This window comes from Rhipicephalus microplus, chromosome 4, assembly GCF_043290135.1.
Source record: "Rhipicephalus microplus isolate Deutch F79 chromosome 4, USDA_Rmic, whole genome shotgun sequence".
Taxonomy (NCBI): domain Eukaryota; kingdom Metazoa; phylum Arthropoda; class Arachnida; order Ixodida; family Ixodidae; genus Rhipicephalus; species Rhipicephalus microplus.
In genome coordinates this window covers 21,603,253-21,624,979 of record NC_134703.1, presented here as the reverse complement: position 1 = coordinate 21,624,979, position 21,727 = coordinate 21,603,253, and the positions used below count along the sequence as shown (strand labels likewise).

At 41.0% G+C, this 21,727-nt stretch overlaps 1 protein-coding gene across 3 annotated transcripts in view; it reads left to right on the top strand.

Annotated features, from left to right (window-relative positions):
- LOC119171703 (glycoprotein antigen BM86) overlaps positions 1 to 21,727 on the top strand; it is a 163,219-nt gene that overhangs the window by 139,115 nt on the left and 2,377 nt on the right. For all 3 annotated transcript variants that reach the window (XM_075892276.1, XM_075892277.1, XM_075892275.1), the window contains exons 6-16: positions 1,692 to 1,757; positions 4,519 to 4,641; positions 7,754 to 7,888; positions 8,066 to 8,197; positions 11,019 to 11,107; positions 13,883 to 13,935; positions 15,916 to 16,055; positions 16,508 to 16,678; positions 18,955 to 19,083; positions 19,667 to 19,795; positions 20,248 to 20,391. In XM_075892276.1, the coding sequence (XP_075748391.1) occupies positions 1,692 to 1,757; positions 4,519 to 4,641; positions 7,754 to 7,888; positions 8,066 to 8,197; positions 11,019 to 11,107; positions 13,883 to 13,935; positions 15,916 to 16,055; positions 16,508 to 16,678; positions 18,955 to 19,083; positions 19,667 to 19,795; positions 20,248 to 20,391 (1,311 nt within the window). The remainder of the gene's footprint in view (positions 1 to 1,691; positions 1,758 to 4,518; positions 4,642 to 7,753; positions 7,889 to 8,065; positions 8,198 to 11,018; positions 11,108 to 13,882; positions 13,936 to 15,915; positions 16,056 to 16,507; positions 16,679 to 18,954; positions 19,084 to 19,666; positions 19,796 to 20,247; positions 20,392 to 21,727) is intronic.

Here is a 21,727-nt window from a genome sequence, read left to right as displayed (position 1 = left end):
CCGTTTCGATGAAAACGTTTTTGGAACTATGCACGTCGTTAGCTTGACACGTTCGATACTGACTTGAAGTCGGTAAAAAAAGCAGTTTCGCCATGGAATAGGTATTTGTATTGAGGGAGCTCTTCGATCTGATCGCTCCGAGAACGGGAAGGCTCTCCCATAGTAGAGTACCAAGTACTCTAAATCGTTACCAACTATATCTAAACACACATAGTTTTTAGGAAGAAAGTGTTTTATGCCAGGTTCTACCTCAGCGGCACTGAGACATTGCGTTCAGGGATAACACGTTGTAAAATATACAGTAAAAATCAAAAGTCGAGGTTCCGTCATCCCTGGCCGGGAGTCCAACCTACGACACCTCACTCCGTGGCGCGCGGCGCGATCAACTCGGCCGAATTCAAAAGCGCACGGTTTTTTAGCATGTTAACCGGGAGCTACTTATATGCTTCATTCACCACTCATAGTACTCATAGCACGGTGGCACTTTAGAGTGCCCTCTTTGTCACTTGTGAGATGGCGCGAAGTATGTGATCTAAAGGTCGTCGCCTCGTGCGTAGCGAGGTGCACGCGCTGGCGTGGTCACTCGTGTGAGCACGCTTACCTCGGGATTGCAGTTGTTTGCACGTCTGTGCATTCACTACAAGTTTGGGCTAAAGTTGCAAAAAGCATGAAGGCTGCTTCGCTCACTGGATATCGCGGCTACGTTCGCGAATTGAGCACGCTGCTCACGCACTAAGAAGTAACAACTGTGACTGTTGATTCGTGTTCGTCCGGCGTATACCTGTGCTATCCTACCGCGCGTTCTCCTTCACGTTTTAGCAACGCATTTTAGCTGTCGAACTGTGACAGTAGTTAGTTCACACTGATCCTGTGCATGTTCTTTTCATGCGTTCTTTCTGCTTAAGAAGCACGTTGAGAGTTCCGTGCTGTTTGGTGTTCTTCGCGAGATATCACAATTCGTTGCCATGGCATTCATTCCTTAGCCCTTGTGGTGAAATAATGCACAATAAACGCTCAACTATCTTTTTAAAGGCAAGTTTAACTTTCATGTTAAACCGATTCTTAAGACAGAGGGAACAGCCATTATTGTTTGTTGCCCCGCCGCAGTGGTCTAGTGGCTAAGGTACTCGGCTGCTGACCCGCACGGCGCGGGTTCAAATCCCGGCTGCGGCGGCTGCATTTCCGATGGAGGCGGAAATGTTGTAGGCCCGTGTGCTCAGATTTGGGTGCACATTAAAGAACCCCAGGTGGTCTATGTTTTTGGAGCCCTCCACTACGGCGTCTCTCATAATCATATAGTGCTTTTGGGACGTTTAGCCCCACATATCAATCAATGATTGTTTTCAACATAACAACAAGCTCTAATACTGTGTCCTCATGCCGTAAGCCACAAGGTATGTGGTATACAAAAACAACTTGGTGTTAAGCTTAGCCTATTTTCGTGCTATCTGCACGATGTCAAAAGAAAGGTTACATGCACTAGCGATGAGAAAATCAGGTTGTGTGCACCAAATGCCTTGAAAAACAAAAAAAAGTTTTTCTGAAAAAAAAAACGTCCATGTCCAAAACATCCAAAAACGTTCAAAACAGACACAACATGAATTGTGTGATGGAGCAAACATTAAAAAAAACGAAAATGCTTTGCACTGTTATCAACAGTTTTCTGAATTTGTTAACGTTTTATGTTGCAGCCGCTCCTCCAGCTGACTCCTATTGCTCTCCTGGGAGCCCCAAAGGACCGGACGGACAGTGTAAAAGTATGGACGGGAAATTTTTCGGTTGCATGATACGACGTTTGTCTAGCTAAAACGTATTTGATGTGCGTTCACATTGAAAATACCAGGTTACGAAAGTTAAATGGTCACAATTTAGTATTGCTTGACATATTAGATTACTGATTTTTCTGCCCATCAATGAACAAGCACACATTCAACTTCTTTGAAAAAAAAAGGAGGAAACAGAGTTTTAACGCTGCAACGGCAGATATTTATATATCTACTATTGTCAACCAATCGTCAAGTTAAAGAAAGAAAGCTCACAACTTGAGAGGCATCACTTGCTTTGGCGCTAATTGAAGGCGCATAATAACAAAACGAGACGCTCATAAACCTTGAATCCTTACCATGGTTAGCCGAATAGCACATGCTCCTACTTTCAATTAACCTAACTAAACTAAGATTTTTATGGTGGGCTCCATAGATCTCAAGCAGAAGTGCTTGAGATCTAAAATTTCGGTGTCCCTCTACTTTGTTGATCTTTTAGCGCATTTGCATGACCAAACGTCGAAATCTTGAGCGGAACATAAGCAAATTCAACCTGGTACAGGCCACCCCAATCATTTAGGCTTCAATTTCTTTAAGGTTTTATTTATAATTAAACGTTAAGACGGAGAACAGTAACATATATAACGAGAGGCAAGAAGGAGCAGATGGCCCCGTTGCGGTTGTCTATAGCGGCTAAGGTTCTCGGCTGCTGACTCGAAGGTTGTGGGATCGAATCCCAGCTGTGTGGGCTCCGTTTTCAATGGAGGCTAAAATGTTGTAGGCCCGTGTGTTCGGATTGGGGTGGACGTTAAAAAACCTCAGGTGGTCGAAATTTCTGGCGCCCTCTACTACGGCTTCCTCATAATCATATGGCGGTTTTCGGACGTTAAACCCCACATATCAATCAACCAAGAAGGGGAAGATGGAAGATGGAAGCTTGTGATGAGAAATTTATAAATAGGGTGTGGGTGCTGCAGTCAACGTTTTGACAATTGGGCTTGTCTTTTTTCAAGGCTGCAGCATCGACAATAATAAGTTCACCTGTCTAAACATCGGTTACAGCACCCATACAATGGTTTACAAGTTTCGCAGTAAAATATAAGGTGACAGATTGGTACAAGAAAACATGAAACTTGCAACAGAATACCAGCAGTGTTGGCTTATAGGCTGTTGCGCTGCGCCACTGACCACGAAGTAGCTGTTTCAATCCCGGCACTGACAGTTGTGTTTCGATGGCAGCGATGAGCAATAACACTTGTTTTTAGGTGTTTGTGCTGACAGATCCACAAAATTATCGTGAGGCCGAGGTCTGTGCCTGTGGATTAACTTAGACCACATGGAGACCTTTAACGTTCCCTTTAATGTAGGTACGCGGATGCATTTTGTATTTCGCTCGCATCGAAACGCATCTGCCATAGCCGGAAATCGAACCCAGCACCTCGTTAGCAGCGAACATGGTATCGAAAAAGGAAAAACGTCTGCTGGCAGAATTAATTCCGGATTTTCATATTACGGCGTGCTCCATGATCTTATTGGTGGTAGAACATTATTCACTGAAGATATATATATATATATATTATATATATATATATATATATATATATATATATATATATATATATATATATATATATATAATCAGGAATAAAGGAGCACACTCACGAAAATTTGATAGTTGTTTACTCTATGTTTCAGCCGTGGCACGGCCTTCATCAGGATTAACCATCCTGACGAAGGCCGCAACAACAGGTGGTCAAACGCAACAACAGGTGGTCAAAATTTCCCGAGTCCTCCACTACGGCGTCTCTCACAATCATATCGTGGATTTCGGACATTAAAGATCAACAATTATTATTATGTATACTAACGTCTATTATGTATACTAACGTCTATGCAACAGCAACCATTCAATTTACAAGAGACAGAATTCTTGCCAAAATAATTTTGACCCATACCTCAGTATCAACGTTAAATGTTGAATTTGTTCTGTTCTAAGTGAATTGCTGTGGATAGGCTGAGGTCTGTATAACTTGGCTTCTCCTTTGAATAACTTCTGCAGTAAAAAAAAAAGTGGCTACCCCCCTGCTAACTAAAAAAAAATGAACAAGTAATGAAACACATACAAGAATCTGAAACTAATAAACATTGGAATAGTAAATGGACAGTTCACTTGCAGAAGTACACGTTGAAACCGTTTTTTTTTCCTTGAAGGTATAAACCGAAGTTGGTGCAGAGTTAGCGTAAAACCAGTACAGCTGTAGGTAGTAAAATCCCATTCAATATGAACATTGCAGCTTCATTGTGCCTGAAATATTCGCCGCTTGACTGTTGAAAGCTAGCCAATATGTCCCAAATTAGCTCCGAACAGACACCCAGGGTATGTGGGACTTAGAGCAGCGTGGGTGCTTCCACCTCCTGGAAGTTGTCTCTCTGTTGCTCAAGTCTTAATATACCGCTTTTTATCTACAATATTCTGTTTATTTTCACGGCGAGTGGTGCAGCACTAATCAAATCAGAAGGTGAATAGAAAAAAAGCTCTGCTCAAAATTCTTGATTTCGTTACAGAAACATGAGGGCATACATATTAATTGTACAGTGACCTTAACATTGCCCAGTTATAGGTCGACTAGGAGTGTTTGAAGGATACAATTTGGTAGTTCTTGGAGTGATTTCGATGAGCATAACCATTAATGTTGCTGTCATAATGTTTCGTTAATGCGAGCATTAACCTTCACCACTCTCGCCTCTCTTCAAGATGCTTGCAGGACGAAAGAAGCTGGGTTTGTCTGCAAGCATGGATGCAGGTCCACCGACAAGGCGTACGAGTGCACGTGCCCGAGTGGCTCTACCGTCGCCGAAGATGGCATTACCTGCAAAAGTAATCACATCAGCGTTGCATATCTTTTCGAAGTGTTTGTGATGTGGTGTCTATAGAATATTTGTACACAGCTCTTCGTTCCATGCCATCAGTTTGATGTGATCAAGGTGGTTTGTAGACGTAGTTTGTTCTAACATTGTTCAGAGCGGCGTTGACCTCAACTAACTCGACGGTATTGTAGTGGAACCAAAGTGACCCAAAGAAGCATGCCTGTCGATAACATCCTTGTTGAGGGGAAAGCCTTGAAAGTGTACTGACTACAATGATGCATATTGTTTTTCTGAACAAAACTTCAGAAGGGTACCCTGGTTTCTTTGAACATATTAAGAATATATTGAATACCACATCCTTGAAAACCACTTTTGGTTTCGCTATCGAGGGTTCGGTATCCCAGTGACACGTAAACACTCTGTGACGTAGATTTATGTCACGTGGGCACAGCAGCTCTTGACATTTTCGCACCACTCTGTGACTAGCTGTTACTTGTACGTGTTGCATATAAACAACGAATGGTGAATTGACATTCAATGGTTCTGATTGAAATATTGATTGATTGATTCAGCCGAGTCCATTCAATATGCAAAGTTTGGAAATCCAGCCAGAGATGTTGACTCGTCCTAATAATGTCCATTGCGGCGAGGCTGTCTTGCAGGTGCTTGGCGATGATAACGTAAAAATCAAACTAAAGTATCTTACACGCGTTTCCTAGCTATGTTGCGAGAAAAGCGTTAATACTACGTGACAAAGAAAACAATAGTGCAGCTCCTCTGCTGTGAAACTCTAGGAAGTGTAGAGCACGGGCACCTGGCAATATTTCGTTCGTAAAATTTCCACTACTCCGTTGACCAAATTCTGGGTGACGCCAATGCTCGAGTTAATCGTTTAGGTTTCTTACGGCATGAGTGAGATATGTTATATACGCGCGCAGTATCGCAGTTATTCTTCTAGTGTTACCTATGCGTCGCCCCCGAACTAAGAAACAACGAGCGTCACTCACACTGTGTTTCAAAATATGCATCTAGAGAATAAACAATCCCGATTTTGACACCATATTATGTTGTGTTGTTGTTAGACCGAGATAGATACGGGACCAGCCCAGTCGAGAGCAGAAGTGGAACGGTTTATTCTCCAAGATACAGATTTAGAAGCGCAGCGTAGGTGGCGCTAGTTGTTCTTCTGGAAAACAAACATTTCCACTTCTGCTCTCGTGTCGGCTAGTCCCGTGCCTATCTCTGTCCAACAGCAACGCAACATGACAGCCCCCCGTATTCTAGAACGTCCCTTCCCTCAACGCTTCACCTTCATTTGAGAAACCCGATGGGAGCGCTGTTTCTAGGCACGGCAAGTCACTGCATATCAGGGATAATCTGCTGCGATTCTTGAGTAGTGCAGCGTCATTTTCAGCCGAGTTTTTGCGGCGCAGTGCTCAACTCTGTCGAGTGAAGGATGAAAGTCGAGTCGAAGAACGCTTGTGAATACGGATAATCTTGATTCGTTTGCATCGAGTTACGTCGTATTGTTTCCCCCTTCAAATGTAGCACCGTATATAAAGCAATTGAGAAGAAAAATCGACAACTCTGCCAGTTGGTTGTGGCACCTTTTCTTGCACAGCACCAGAGGGTGTTTTTGAACCGTTTTTAGCGACCTTAAGTTTAAGAATTGCAATTACCACTTGGTTATTTCTCTTAGTTGTGTTGTTTTAGACCTTTCTCTTTTATTTGAATTTAATTTTGAGCATTTCTTGTCTTGTTAGAGCCTGTATTGTGCTATTTACTGTCATTGTTACTGCCACCATGTCACACGAGATTCGTGAATGGACGACAACCGGGGCACTTAAGTGCTCTACATTTGAAAATAACCTTCTTGCTCTTCCTCAAAAATGTGTCAGTACTTCTTTGAGCACCTCATCAGACGCTGGCATTCAAAGATGTGGCATGGGTTCAAGGACCCACGGGACCTTAGTTTAATAACAACACAATAAAGAATATAGGTCCGAGCAAGAAACGAGCCTGGTGATTCCGCACGCCAGTGAAGTATTTTCCCATAGAACCAACAATGAAGAATATAGGTCCGAGCAAGAAACGAGCTTGGTGATTCCGCACGCCAGTGAAGTATTTTCCCATAGAACCACACCTTTGCTTAAAACTTATTTGTAAGAAGACCGCACGCCGTGGTGATATACTGGGCAAAAAGTCTCGTTCTACATGTAATATTGCGGAGTAGAAGAGCACAATCTCATCAGTCGTCCCTGTATCAGAAATGTGTAACTAGTTGGGGAGGGGGAGAGGAGCTGATGAAAGCTTCTAAACCATTAGAGAGGACTGAGCTGCAATTCCTCATCATCAGAAGCCGACAGAACAACAATGTGTGCAGCTACTCACGTTGTCTCTGAAGCTCCGATTATTATTATTATTATTATTATTATTATTATTATTATTATTATTATTATTATTATTATTATTATTATTATTATTATTATTATTATTATTATTATTATTATTATAAAACAGCCACGCGGAATGGCTGCAGTCTTCGAGCTGGCTTGGACGAATGCACAAGATACTCTGTGAGGGCATTTTTCTCCAGCATATGTCCATTTAGCACTTTAGACATACCATTCTAGGGAACACAGAATAGGCCACACACACACACACGCACACACACGCACAAGTGAAGTGCACGTGGGAACATCTGTCGACTGTTCGCGTGTGAAATATGAAACATCATTTTTTTTCTGGAGTAACTATTACAGGTAAGCTATATAGGGGCTCGCAAGGGAACCTCTGACCTATGAAACACTTTTATCAGGTTCTCAATTAGCAAATAAAATTTTCAACTATTAATTAACAATTAACAAAATAACAATAAAATTACGAAGCCTGCAAATAACGTCTTTTCTTTAGTCTTTACGCATTCATTTTGAATTTCATTCATAGGTCATTTAAAAAAAGAAAACACAGAGGCGGTGATGTGTTCCCGGCTCTTTTTCAATATGCAAAAGCATCGCCTTTGACATGTGTGGCTTCTACTACGGCAGAGTTGTCATCAGAGGCGTGAGTTGTGACAGTACTTATTTCAACGCTCACTTGTAACTTTTTCTGTACATATCCAGGTATTTCGTACACAGTCAGCTGCACTGTTGAGCAAAAACAGACCTGCCGCCCAACCGAAGACTGTCGTGTGCAGAAAGGAACTGTGTTGTGTGAGTGCCCGTGGAATCAACATCTAGTGGGGGACACGTGCATAAGTAAGCATATGTTTCAGTTGTTTCTTGCCCTTAAAGCAAGCTGGTGTTTTTTTTTTTCTTAAGCATGTGGTTACCGCGAAATTATGAAATTTGGAATGCCTGATGCAGTGAGAACTAGCCGTAATCTAAGATGCTGAATTAATTTCTGTTTTAATGACGTGTGTACTGTTTGTTTAGGTGATTGCGTCGACAAGAAATGTCACGAAGAATTTATGGACTGTGGCGTATATATGAATCGACAAAGCTGCTATTGTCCATGGAAATCAAGGAAGCCGGGCCCAAATGTCAACATCAATGAATGCCTACTGAGTGAGTGAGCATGAAAGCGACTCAAGTGGTGGTCACAGATGTAGGAACACCTGGAAGCAATAATAATAATAATAATAATAATAATAATAATAATAATAATAATAATATTAATAATAATAATAATAATAATAATAATAATAATAATAATAATAATAATAATAATAATAATAATAATAATAATAATAATAATAATAATAATAATAATATTATTATTATTATTATTATTATTAATATTATTATTATTAATATTAATAATATTATTATTATTATTATTAATATTATTATTATTATTATTATTATTATTATTATTATTATTATTATTATTATTATTATTATTATTATTATTATTATTATTATTATTATTATTATTATTATTATTATTATTATTATTATTATTATTATCTAGAGGCTTATGTCCCACAATCACGATATGATCATGGGAGATGCCGTAGTGCTGGAAGGCTCCAGAAATTCGGACCATCTGGTGTTCTTTACGTATATACACTGCCATGGCAGAGTATACTGGCCTATAGCCTCCATCGAAATGAGACCGCTCCAGCCGGGGTTGAACCCAAGACCTTCGGGTCAGCATCCAAGCCTCATAACTGCTGCTCCCCCACGGTGGGAATAACTGTGTCAAAATAAAAATATAAAAGGCATCAAATACAGCGAGAATATTGAGGCTTTATTTGCTTTATTTTTTGTTTCTACCTTGCAGGTTAGCAATATATATATATATATATATATATATTGTTATGTAAATATGAAGAAAAGTGGGTGAAAAGATAACTTGCCATGGGCAGGATCCGGATCCGCAGGTTCGGATCCTGCCCATGGCAAGTTATCTTTTCACCCACTTTTCTTCATATTTACATAACAATTTGGTCTAATATCTTCCCCTATACTTTCTTTGGCATTATTGTCTGTTAGACCTCAAATATATATATATATATATATATATATATATATAAGGAAAGAAGTGTATACCTAAGGGCTCGTTTTTCCGTGTTTTTACACAATATTAATGAGGTCTAACAGACAATAATGCCAAGGAAAGTATAGGAGAAGATATTAGACCAAATTGTTATGTAAATATGAAGAAAAGTGGGTGAAAAGATAACTTGCCATGGGCAGGATCCGGATCCGCAGGTTCGGATCCTGCCCATGGCAAGTTATCTTTTCACCCACTTTTCTTCATATTTACATAACAATTTGGTCTAATATCTTCCCGTATACTTTCCTTGGCATTATTGTCTGTTAGACCTCAAATATATATATATATATATATATATATATATATATATATATATATATATATATATATATATATATATATATATATATATATATATATATCAGCTTCAACCAAATGGAAGCTAGCGAAGCTTGTTGCGGTCAATGCGTTCGCGCCAATAAATATTTAATACATTTACCATTCATAATGTGCACTTTTAAACTGATTAAGAAATGAAGGCTCTTGTGCTTGATAAATAGATGACTTCCGTTAATTATACGTATTCAATAGGTCGTTCCGGATCATTTAGCGTCTCTTTGTTTTGAAATTGGGGTCTTCGCGATCGTACCACGCATCCAAAGCCAAACCGGATTCCACATTTCCGACGACGAAATTCAAGGACAAAACGCACGGGCGACCAAAGTTCTAGCATAGGTTCCACAGTGTTCCGATTGATTCAAGGAACGTTGTAGAACAGGAAAATATATTGGGAACAGTCACAGGGAAGAAACGAATGCACATGTTGTATGAGCCACACAGGACAATAGCCCAGATTTTTTTTCGGTGGTAGGTGGGGAGGGTGTGTAATTTTACTTGACTAACAAATTGGAAAGAGGACAGAGGGGAAAATGAGAAATGATTCTATGACCTTCTTTTCCAATTTGTTGCCCTACAGGCAGGAAATAGAGCGGCCGAAAGAGAAACAAGAAAAATGGAAGTAGGTATTATTGTTGCTTAAAGGGACACTAAAGTTAAATAACAATTTACGTCAAAGTGAAAGCTCAATGTATGACAACATCTAAAACGACATTATTATCAAAATGAGTGCCCTACTTACGGATAAATTAAGGTAAATTCACAAAAACACATGCGCGGCCGTAGCCCATTCTGAAAATGATACCGATGACATCAGACAAACCGCCTACAATTAATGTCTAGTAATCAATCTAGCTGCCCTAAATAAAGAACCTTCCATCCATCAAGAGACTCAATAAAATGCTGCTCGTTCGTTTCTGTTTGATTCATGGAGAAAAGAACCGCCGGACATGGCAATGACGCGAGTTGTTCAAAAACTCAATTTTCGCGTACTTACACCGGACAGGTGATGTCATCTTTCGGGGTGCAGTTCAACCAAAAAAAACGTCTGCAATCTCAGAGCCAATGGCGGGGAATTGATCAATGGTCGTTGTTGCTCCCGTGGCTCCCGCTGCTTTCGGTCTGCTGCTACTAGCGCAGTAAAGCCGGGCAACGTTGTGCACGGCAACAGTGACGTTAATTGGTCCGGTCAGTCCGCTTCTTGAGGCGGGTAAGAACCTGATGCGGACCACTAAAACGTGATTCTATTTCAAAATGGACCCTCCTTTCGTACAAAAGTAACACTACGACGTTTCTGGACCGCTATTTCAAGAATCAATGTTGACTTAATAGTTTCCTTTAGTTAAGGAATAGCGCTTAGCTCAAACGCCGTGGTAAGCCGACCCATCGCATTTAAGCGATGTAGAAAATAAATCTGCCGTTGCTTTTAGCTTAAAACATTTGCAGATTGAGGCTGATGCCATTCCCGTATCTTTTTCTTTGCTTTTGCAGATGAGTATTACTACACGGTGTCATTCACCCCGAACATATCTTTTGATTCTGACCATTGCAAACGGTATGAGGATCGTGTTTTGGAAGCGGTAAGCAATTACTTCGGGCAGCCACAAAATTTCGCCCCACGTGCAATTTTGAGCACAATTTTGAGCACCAGATACCCGCATTCTTTTTTTAGAAAAAAGATTCTATCCCAGTGTCACCCAGAATGAAATCTGTAGAAAAAGTAGAGCTGTGGTTCTTTGTTTCCGTGCCTATTATTTTCCGTGATGTTTTTTTTTTTCATTATGTCTGGATACCTGTGATAACGTTATTTCTAGACGGTAGAGATGAACGGGCAAGGAAGTGTGGCAGCCTCTGCCCCACCCGCCCCTGCTACAGTGACTCAAGGCCTGACCACACGTACCCGATGCAGAGCGTCAGCGCGTGGTGTTTTGACGCGGCGCTGCACGCTCTTCCTATAGAGAAAGAGAGAGGGCACGCAGCTTCGCCTAGACACGCACCCTCCCACTCCATAGGGAAAGGGCGCGGTGCCGCGTCATAAAGCCACGCACTGACGCGCTGCAACGATTACGTGTGGTTAGGCCTTTCAGGCCATATTCAAGGTTGAGCCGGGCTTATACCCCGTTTCACTCTGCAACTACCGCTTCCTCTGCGACCGAGGAAGTTATGCCATTTATAGGTGTAGTTGAGAACAGCAGCGTAATTATGCGACACGTGCGCTTGTGTGCCATATGGTCCAGCACAAGAATAGCTGCGATGTCAGAAGCAGCGTTAATACTTGGCAGATAACGGTAACGTTAGTGTGCCTTAAGTGTGCGCTTCCACGTGGGCTCTGTTTTTTGGCCGCATGTTCATGCGTTGTAGTTGCACGCCTCAAATGATGTTATGCAGTACCAACTCGCCGAGCTTCATACTCTTGTATTTTACACTTTGAACTTTTAAGTGCACATTGCGGTTCTCGGCTAAATTGCAGCCTGCTGGAATTGTCGCTCGAAATTCGCCCCAACCAGTCGGCGGTAATGCTTTCGTAAATTTCAACCGTGAATGATATTCTAACAAAGCGCACTTTATCATGCATGAGCACAAAGCATGAAAACACTGACACAAGGCAGGATAAACTTTCAAAACAACAGCCTCAAGTCATTCTTTCTTATTTTCCATGTCTCTTTTCCCTTGCTATTTGCTTTTCCCATTCCCTAAGTGTGGGGAAGCCGACTATAGGCATATCTATAGTTAACGTCCCTCTTTTTATCTTTTGTTTCCTTCCTCCTTTTTTCTTTCCTTTTTCCATCGTGTTCACCTTTATACGCTTTATTCTTTATTCACAAGTGCTTACCAGCTGGCTTAGCTGTAAATGTCATTCAAACCAGGCATGCTTTTATGTCTTCCATCTAGAATATTATTTAGTGCTAAACGCAACACTTCCTTAATGGAAGAACTCGCAAAGCTATCTGGCAATTCATACTGTTATAGCACTAGTACTCCAGAAGTGTGAAAGGTTCCGCACTTCAGAACGAACTACGGTTACCAAATGCTATCGAACAATCTCCCTAGACTTCTCAACTCATACAACAGAGCAGGCTGTTATTTACCACATTTATCATTGTCAGAATTTAAAATCTGATTGTTCTGCCCTACCTAGAGTGTTTTCAAGAAATTATTATTGTGCTATGTGTTTTCTTTTCTTATTGTTCTTACATATAAAGTACATATGTATTTCGTTCCCGCTTTTGTCTGAATATTGTAATCGACATTGCAAATGTTGATATTTGGTTTTGCTTTTTTCATCCACTCATTGTATTACCTTATAGTCACTGTATGAGTGTATTATACAAGTGTATTATGGAAATGTATTATACAAGTTTATTATGTGCCCTACCATATGTATCCCCACTGCACCAAGGTGGTGAGGCCTACCTCAAGCCGCGTTGGTGCGGCTTTTCTCCCTCACAGACCTCCATTCACCACTGTGTTGCACATCTGTGTAAATGGAAAACAATAAATCGAATCAAATCAAATAAAATGGCACACACCGTAAAAAGGTACATTTTTTCGACTTGTAAACAGCTTTGAAGCCACCGTAAGCGAGATATTAATTCTGGCATGTGTGGCTATGGCTACTGCTCGAAACGAGAGAGATTTTGAGGTCAATACTCTGCTCGTTGCATGTGGCATATGTGATTACGGCAGCTCCATATGGTACTACTTTCATAGGTGCAAAGTTTATTCTTCCAACAGGACCCTCCGTGGCCTTATCATAAGAAATATAAAACAGGGACTGTTTCGCCCTCTCAGGATCTGGTTCGTCAGGTTGATCTACATTTGATTACGAGCCAAATCCGTGCTTCACTATCAATAATACTTTGGGCATCTACTTTAGAAGCCTTAACATATGTTACCTTGTCGCCTCCACCCTCGTCACGACACCTAATTTTTTTTTTAGCATCACCACGCCAACGACACATGATAAGCATAAATAGCTTCTCTGCAATATAAATCGGCACATCAAAAGACGATTGGGGAAGCAAGACATAGCTCTGATATAGCGTGTTTTTTTTCCGAAGTGTTTATTCAGCTACAATGTCATGCGTACTGACCGTTCTTATTGTAAACGTCAGATGGCTTCCACTGTGACCTTTTTTTTTTTAATTTGTCAGCTGGTGGTTACGTTGAGTACATCCCACAATTTTGCACCACAAGTACTCTTTCTTTTTAAAGGAAAAAAAAACACCTTTTCTGTTAGCCACTGTATTCACCCAAGTTATCATCAGAGACATTTTACAGCGTTTGTGTGTTGGGGGAGGGGGGAATGTAAACAGTGCGGGATTATTCGCCTTGTTTTCTTCTTTATTCTGCAGATACGGACCAGTATCGGAAAAGAAGTTTTTAAGGTTGAGATACTTAACTGCACGTGAGTAACATGCTCTTTACCGAAACACTCTTTCTGACGGGGAGGAGAAAATAAACATAAGATTGATCGTGTAAGCTTTTAACTAGAGTAATCAGTGTTTGGGCGAATGCAGCAGGATATTTTGTTTACTAAGGCGAAAACTTAAAAAGAAGAAAGAGCACAGGACCTGCCACTCGAAAATGATAATTTCATACTTGCCATAATAAGTGTAATAATGAGAGCGGAGCTTTTAAATATGGGAACTATTGAGTTCCATACCAAATATTACCTGCCCGATGTTATGCTATAAACTTCCATACCACTTAAACACGAAAACATAATATAACATTCCGTGATACTGTGTGAAAGAGTGGACACATGTCTGTCTCTGCAAACACCTATGTAGTAGTGCCCATAATGTGGTATATAGTTTTGTATAAAAAGTGTGTTTACCCTTTTTCTTTGTCTTCTGTCCACCAACATTTGTCACTCGAATGAATTTATTTTGTCTTTTGCTTGTTTCTGAGCTTTTCATTGTGCATTAATGACGAGTACAACTTATAGGTTTGCATAACATATCTTATCAGTTGTGTTATCATCCTACAATTTCTGTTTTAGTGTTGAAGCTTTGTTCTCATTTGCTGTTTGTTTTCGCCCGGAAAATTGGGACCATGGACCTCGTCAGGCCTTGCTGGCTTTTTGTACTTGGTCCTGAACATAAATGTCGAAATAAATTTGATTTGATTTGATCTCATTCCCGAAGCTTATAAGCGCAGTTTGATTTATAAATTTGCTAATTCATTCTGTCTTGGCCAAGTCACAAGAACAGATATGAGCCATCAGTGCGAGTTAAAAAGGTAAAAGTTCTTGTCTGTTGTCATCAGTAATCGCCAATATTTTTAATGCTTAAACTGCTTTTAATGTGAGGCAGATTTTTGACTAGCCTGTAGCGCCGTCCATCCATGCCTCCGTGCCAGCGCGTCGAACCACGTTCCCCCCACCTCAGTTGTTGGAACGATGCCAACTAGGTCACGTCACTGCTGAAAGTTGACGTCACTCTCTCCCTCACCCGCAACAGCTGCCGGCTCGCTGGTTTCTTCCAACACACCTATAGGCAATGTTGTTCCTCCGCCCGCTTGCAACACACTTCTCTCTCGCTTCAGCCTCTCAAAGGCCGCAACGCTCCACCGCACGTCGCGTGGAAACACTTTTTCGGCTCGTTTACCTGTGATGAAACTTACACAAAACCCAACCCGCCTCCAGTATCTTTGCGTTTCAATGAAATGTTTACTCGAGTAAGCGCTACACAGAGTTTCGCTACAAACCGTTCTTCCAGCAGCCGCGTCCACAGCCATTTCAGCCGGGTCAACGCCGTGCGCACGACTGCTGCTTCGCATTCCATCATGGTGTCCTCCTGGTAGATGGTTCATAATTTTCTGTCTGTTGCGCGTAGCATAAAACTTGCGCCTGCTATCCGACACGTACAATAGTCTGGAATATACGGGCATGAAGCAAATAGAATTTGTGAAAACTATGGCCACTTATAACCGTGACCATGCAGGGTGGATCCGGATAAAGCACTATGCGAATAGCGAATTGGCTTCTAGATAGTTATTTGCCTGACGTCTGCGCCAACCTCGGTGCGGAAGTGCGCTCTTAAGTTCTCTGTAGCGGTGAACGTAGTCGATCGCAATCAAAACAACTGATCCTGATCAGCCGTGATCACGATCGGTATTGCCCGCTTGGCACCATGATGTGAGCCGACTGTCCATAATGGTGGCTCACATGTTGCAGAATTATTTTCTGCTGTGCAAATCACGAGGTTGGCCCTTCAGTATTACGACTTTTCAAACAGGTTTGTTGGATAGGATTCTTAATATCACAAAAAAAGGCAGAACGACAACATTTAATTTCTTGGTAATGTTGAGCACTTCGTTCTGAGCGGTTTACACTTCAAGCTGTAAAACGAAACTACGAATGATCTCATCTTGTAATTTACAGGCAGGACATTAAGGCAAGACTCATAGCAGAGAAACCACTGTCAAAATACGTGCTCAGGAAACTACAAGCATGCGAGCATCCAATCGGCGAATGGTGCATGATGTATCCGAAGTTGCTGATCAAGAAAAACTCTGCAACAGGTGTGCTTTCCATTTCTCGGAATACAACCACGTTTTCGAACTTTCACGCACAAAAACAGTGAACTTTCTTTGTGAGGGCTTTTATAAGTTCGGACATCTTCGTAAAAGCTACAATTGAAAAATTGCAGTCTACTCAAAAGTAGAAAAGTTGGCTTTACACATAACTATTAACGCTACTAAACATAACTATTAACGTCCCTAAACGCTGTGAATCCGCTAAGATCACGGAATGCTTGTCTTGTTCTGCTCTTTGTCAATAGTGCCATCAATGACTTTGTTAACATCGAGTCTTTCTGTTCCTGCATGAAAAGATTTTGTGCGAGACCACGGAATATATTTATAACTACTAACTATTAATTAGTATTATTATTATTAACAACTAATAGTTATTATTAATAATAACTATTAATTTATAACTACTAACTATTAATATTAACTATATACACTTGCAGAAATTGAAGAAGAGAACCTTTGCGACAGTCTGCTCAAGAATCAGGAAGCTGCCTACAAAGGTCAAAACAAATGCGTCAAGGTCGACAACCTCTTCTGGTTCCAGTGCGCTGATGGTTACACAACAACTTACGAGATGACACGAGGTCGCCTACGCCGCTCCGTGTGTAAAGGTGAACAGCACCTGCTTTTTTGTTTTGTTACAGACAGGCTGTTCAAGTACGTGAGGTTTTGGCGGAAAAAAACCTCGCCAAGCAATGACGTCACCATGAGTTGCCGAGCAGCGCGTTCGAGGAAGCAAGGAAAAGAGTAGGAAAGTAGAAGAGAAGGAAAGAGGAGAATAGAAATAAATATTACGAAATAAGGTCTCGCAGTGAAGTGGGACTTGAACCCGGGTACCCACAGTACGAAGGCGAACGTCACAACCCCTCGGTTATCCAGGCTAGCCCACTGAACAAGTACTTAGGGATATCAAAGAGAAAATGAGAAAAGTGTTGAGATGACGAAAGGGAAAGAAAGATACACAGAGAGATAGAAAGAAATATAAAAGAGATAAAGATACCATAGCATAGCCATGTCGTAAAGGTAGACGACCCGAGGTACAGCCGCAACCAAAGTGAAAACTTAAAAGATACAAATGGTCCCTTAAGACATCTCAGGCAGCACAATTATAACATAAAGCAAGAAAATGTGATAGCCCGTACTTGGGGGCTGAGCGTGCTTCAAGGACAAGACAGCCGACTGGGACAAGACACGTCTTCTTGGTAGAGAAAAGACGGCCACTGCGCTTTCATTTTGAGTCACTCATGGTACACATACCCCTCCGTGCATATTCAACAAGAATGATGACCATTCACCATCAGTGTATGCACGCTGCCTGGGTGGTATATTGAAGCGTGCACAAGACTAACTGCTCCAACGCATGTTTGCATTTTAATTGTAAACAAGGCTCCCGTGTGGGAGTCGACAAGAACCTTTGTGTGTGTGTGTTTAAGGTATTTCACTTTATAGCCGGTGCAGTGCAGCTCTAGTGATTGACAAGTGCGCAGCAGCATTTCGCCTTCATGTGTTAAGAGAGTGCAATATGTGGTCGAACATTTAGTTTGACAGCTAATTAGAAGACAACTGCACAAATCTTCATTGACGACAGCAGTTTTGGTGGCTATCTTTGAAGCAGGTAAGGTTATCTGCGAGAATTCTGAGCCACGAAAATGGGTGATATGCACTGATAGCAAACCTGCTCTTCAGCTAATCAGAAATGTGAGATCACGTTACAGAAATGGTGAAATAGCACAATGTATTGCATAAACTGTGAAATATGCCTCATCGCAGGGTCACAACATCGTATTCCGATGGATACCCAGCCACATTGGAATAAAGGGCAATGCAGAGGCTGATAGCCACGTGAAGAAAGCATTGAAGGAAGGACGGGATTGCGCAATTCCTATGTGTGGGGCGGATATTCGACATTTTATAACGCAAGGGGCTAACCATTGTTCGATGGAGAAGTGGTTTGAGAGCCCTAAATCAAAGGAAACGGTACTTTATGAAGTTGATCCACACAGAAAATTTTCCATAGCTACAGACCTCCCACGACACCTAGAGACATTTATCCACCGACTTCGATTGGAAGTAGCATACACAAACAGCTTCCTGCACAAGATACATCCATCCAACTCACCGGAATGCCATTGTGGTCATGCAGAAGAAAATGTTCGCCATATTTTTTTTGGAGTGCGTTAAATACGCGAATGAAAGAGAAAAATTAAAGAACAAATTAGCAAGTTTGGACAGACGGCCCCTCACAATAAAGAAACTACTTGGACAATGGCCTGAGATGCATCTCCAGAAAAAGGCAATAGTCTTCCTGACAGACTTTTTAGTGGAGACCGGACTGGACAAGTGCCTATGACATACAGCCAGAGATGGGTATATATAAAGTGTGGTCATGTATATACTGACAGTAGAATAGTAAGGTGTGCGTGTAAATAGTTTATGACTGTGTGAACTGCGCTAAGAAAACTGTGTATTGGCATAATATTTGAACTGGTCTCAGTGTGCTATTATGTTTTTTTTCTTTTCCGTATTGTTAATTTTTGGGTACTGTCCTGTATTATTCTTTTATTTTTCGCTGCAGAACTTTGTGATATGGAGTAGCCGAGGCAAAAGGCACCTCAACCTCTCCACAGCAAAACAGTTAAATCACAACAGAACAAAACAGAAGACAATTGCCAAATACAGAATATTTATTATCTGTTACCTGTGAACGTGTGGCCGTCAGCACTTACGTTGGGTTTCCAGTGGAATCACCCTGCTATTTCGAAGTGGTTTTTTTTTTTTTGAAGCTATATACCAAATATTTTCTTATAAACAATCGGCTAGCAGGTCATTTTGTGCCGTGCAAAATAGGGTCACTTTCTCCAACCGAGCTGTCTATCTCTTCCTTCAGCTGGAGTTTCTTGCAACGAAAACGAGCAGTTGGAGTGTGCTAACAAAGGTCAAATATGTGTCTACGAAAACGGCAAAGCGAATTGCCAATGCCCACCAGACACTAAACCAGGGGAGATTGGCTGCATTGGTAAGTATAAAAAAAAAAGGTTACACTTGTCTGCTGGAATCTCTCAACGTTTCTTTCGGTTTTCAGTTTCATGTTCAGTTTTCTTAACATGGAGGAGGAAGAGGGAGAAAAGGAAAAGTTAAAGAAAGAAAGGCTGTGAGGTTGACCTATTTCAGAACTTGCGTTTACTCTCTGTAGTGTAATGACTAGTTCTCATGTTCTTTGCATGTAGTTCCCGTTGTATATTTCTTGTTGTTGTAACTATTAAACATTGTATATCATCAAATATAAACGAATTGACATTGTTTTCTTATTTTTATCATTTATCATTTGAATTTAAGGAGGGTATGTTCATATACATAATGTTTTCATGCTCTCCTATATATATATATATATATATATATATATATATATATATATATATATATATATATATATATATATATATATATATATATATATATATATATATATATATATATATATATTGTGGTAGAGCATCGAACGCGTCTTTCAAAGGTTGCAGTTTCGGATCCTGCCCGCGGCAAGTTATCTTTTCACCCACTTTTCTTTATATCTAGTAAAAAGCAATGTCTTTCTTCAGAGCGTACCACATGCAACCCTAAAGAGATACAAGAATGCCAAGACAAGAAGCTCGAGTGCGTTTACAAAAACCATAAAGCAGAATGCAAGTGTCCTGATGATCACGAGTGTTCTAGGGAGCCTGCCAAAGGTAAGTATAATGGAGCCCTGAATTTTTACTAGCATATTGAGCAGGCCGAAAAAATGTTGGCTAAGAAATGGCATCCTTTTCTACCAAAAAGATGGTACAGTGTTTCCACCTTAATATACTGCTCGCATAACGCATGTGGCTTGATGCTGTCTATAGCTTACAAATGTTCGATTACAACTAATCATATATTAAGGACTCTTGTGAAGAAGAAGACACTGTGATCTACTTTTCTGCCCTTATTTAGGATTGTAGCCTTCGGGAATACGGGAGCGAAAGTTTTCTTTAATCTTCAAATATAGTTCGAATATTCTTATACGCAGGGGACGTTCCACACACTAGATGAATTACCACAGTTTTTGCTTTGGTGGCCTGTTTTACATGTCATTTACATGTCGCCATAAATTTCGGCTGCCCAAAGTATTGTTTTTGGTTTTGATTTCGTCGCATTTTAGACTCTTGCAGTGAAGAAGATAATGGTAAATGTCAAAGCAGTGGGCAGCGTTGTGTAATGGAAAACGGAAATGCTGTTTGCAAAGAGAAGTCTGATGCAACAACAGCTTCGACTACAACAACGAAAGCGAAAGACAAGGATCCAGGTGGGTGCTCTCAACTTCGTCAGCCTTGTTGAATGTTGATGTTTGCGTCAGATGGTGCAACCACAATGCGTTACTCGCAACAACGTTACAAGTATCAAAATTTAGTGTGACACGCTGCACATTCAATACGATACGAATTCTGTTGGCTATATATACCTAAACGGTACCGAGCTTATATAGGTTAACAAGCAAGTTGTTTGTAAACATATATTTGTTATATTTGTATTTTCTTTTAACCGTAGCGCTGTTAAACCCCACCGGTACATGCACAGTGAACAGATTTTATCAGCACCTTGTAGTGGCCCGCGGTTCTTTGTCCTCTTCTCAAATGTAGTCTTCATCTTCTGCTTCTTCGTTCCGACTTCTCCGTAGCAGAATTTCAATCGGTACTTTAGCGGGGAGTTTACGACCCACTCCGGTGACACCTACGAGTGGGAGCGATTCACGCATAAGCGCATGCAAGGAACCTCACTGCACGTGACGCAATTTGCATGTTCATTTAAGGAACTATCATGCACGTGCGTAGCCTATAACGTACTACCGCTGTCTCTGCTTAGTGAAGCGAATTGAGTGGAGTGTCAAGGCACGTCCGCATTGTTTAGCCACAGGGTTGCAGCCAGTCTGATCGAGCGCCTCCCTAAGATGCGCTCAAAACGCGAAATTTCTACCGTTGCCTGCACTCTCTCGAGACACTATACTTCTGGGACGGGCCGATTGTAAGCGACGCTCAGCTGAACGCGTCTAATAACCCTGATAGCCCTGATGGGTCAGAGAATCAGCACCGAGAGAAAGCGAGAGGAAGACAAACTCGGCAAAATGCATGCTAAATTCACAACTGGTTTCTCCCTACTTCAATACAAAAGATGCAAATCACCGTATGGCCAGTCAATTCTTTTTCCCTCTTTGAATCCGTATGTGTGGCCTTCTATGGCTTAACGAGAATGAGATGTCCGTAATTTTTATCCGTAAAAAAAGCACGTAGACCCTAGCAGACACCATCACAATATGTTACATCATGACGGGTATGTGCAGCAACTTCAAAGCAGCATCGCATTTTCTTTTTTGCATATTTGCTCGAATATCCGTTTTTAAGCAAGATATCTTTGTGCACGCCTTCTTATTGGTACGAATGTCTCCTACACACACACTGTACTAAATGCAAGCCAAACTGCCGTATATCGTGTTTGCGCGCGTCCTTTCAGCACCCGCATGGTCCAAACCAAAATGAACGTAAAATTTGAATGTGTTTCATATCGATATAAGCCACTGGCTACCGTATTTGGTAATGACCAAATGATCACGTTAAGAAGTTAACTGGGAAATCAATAATTGCTTA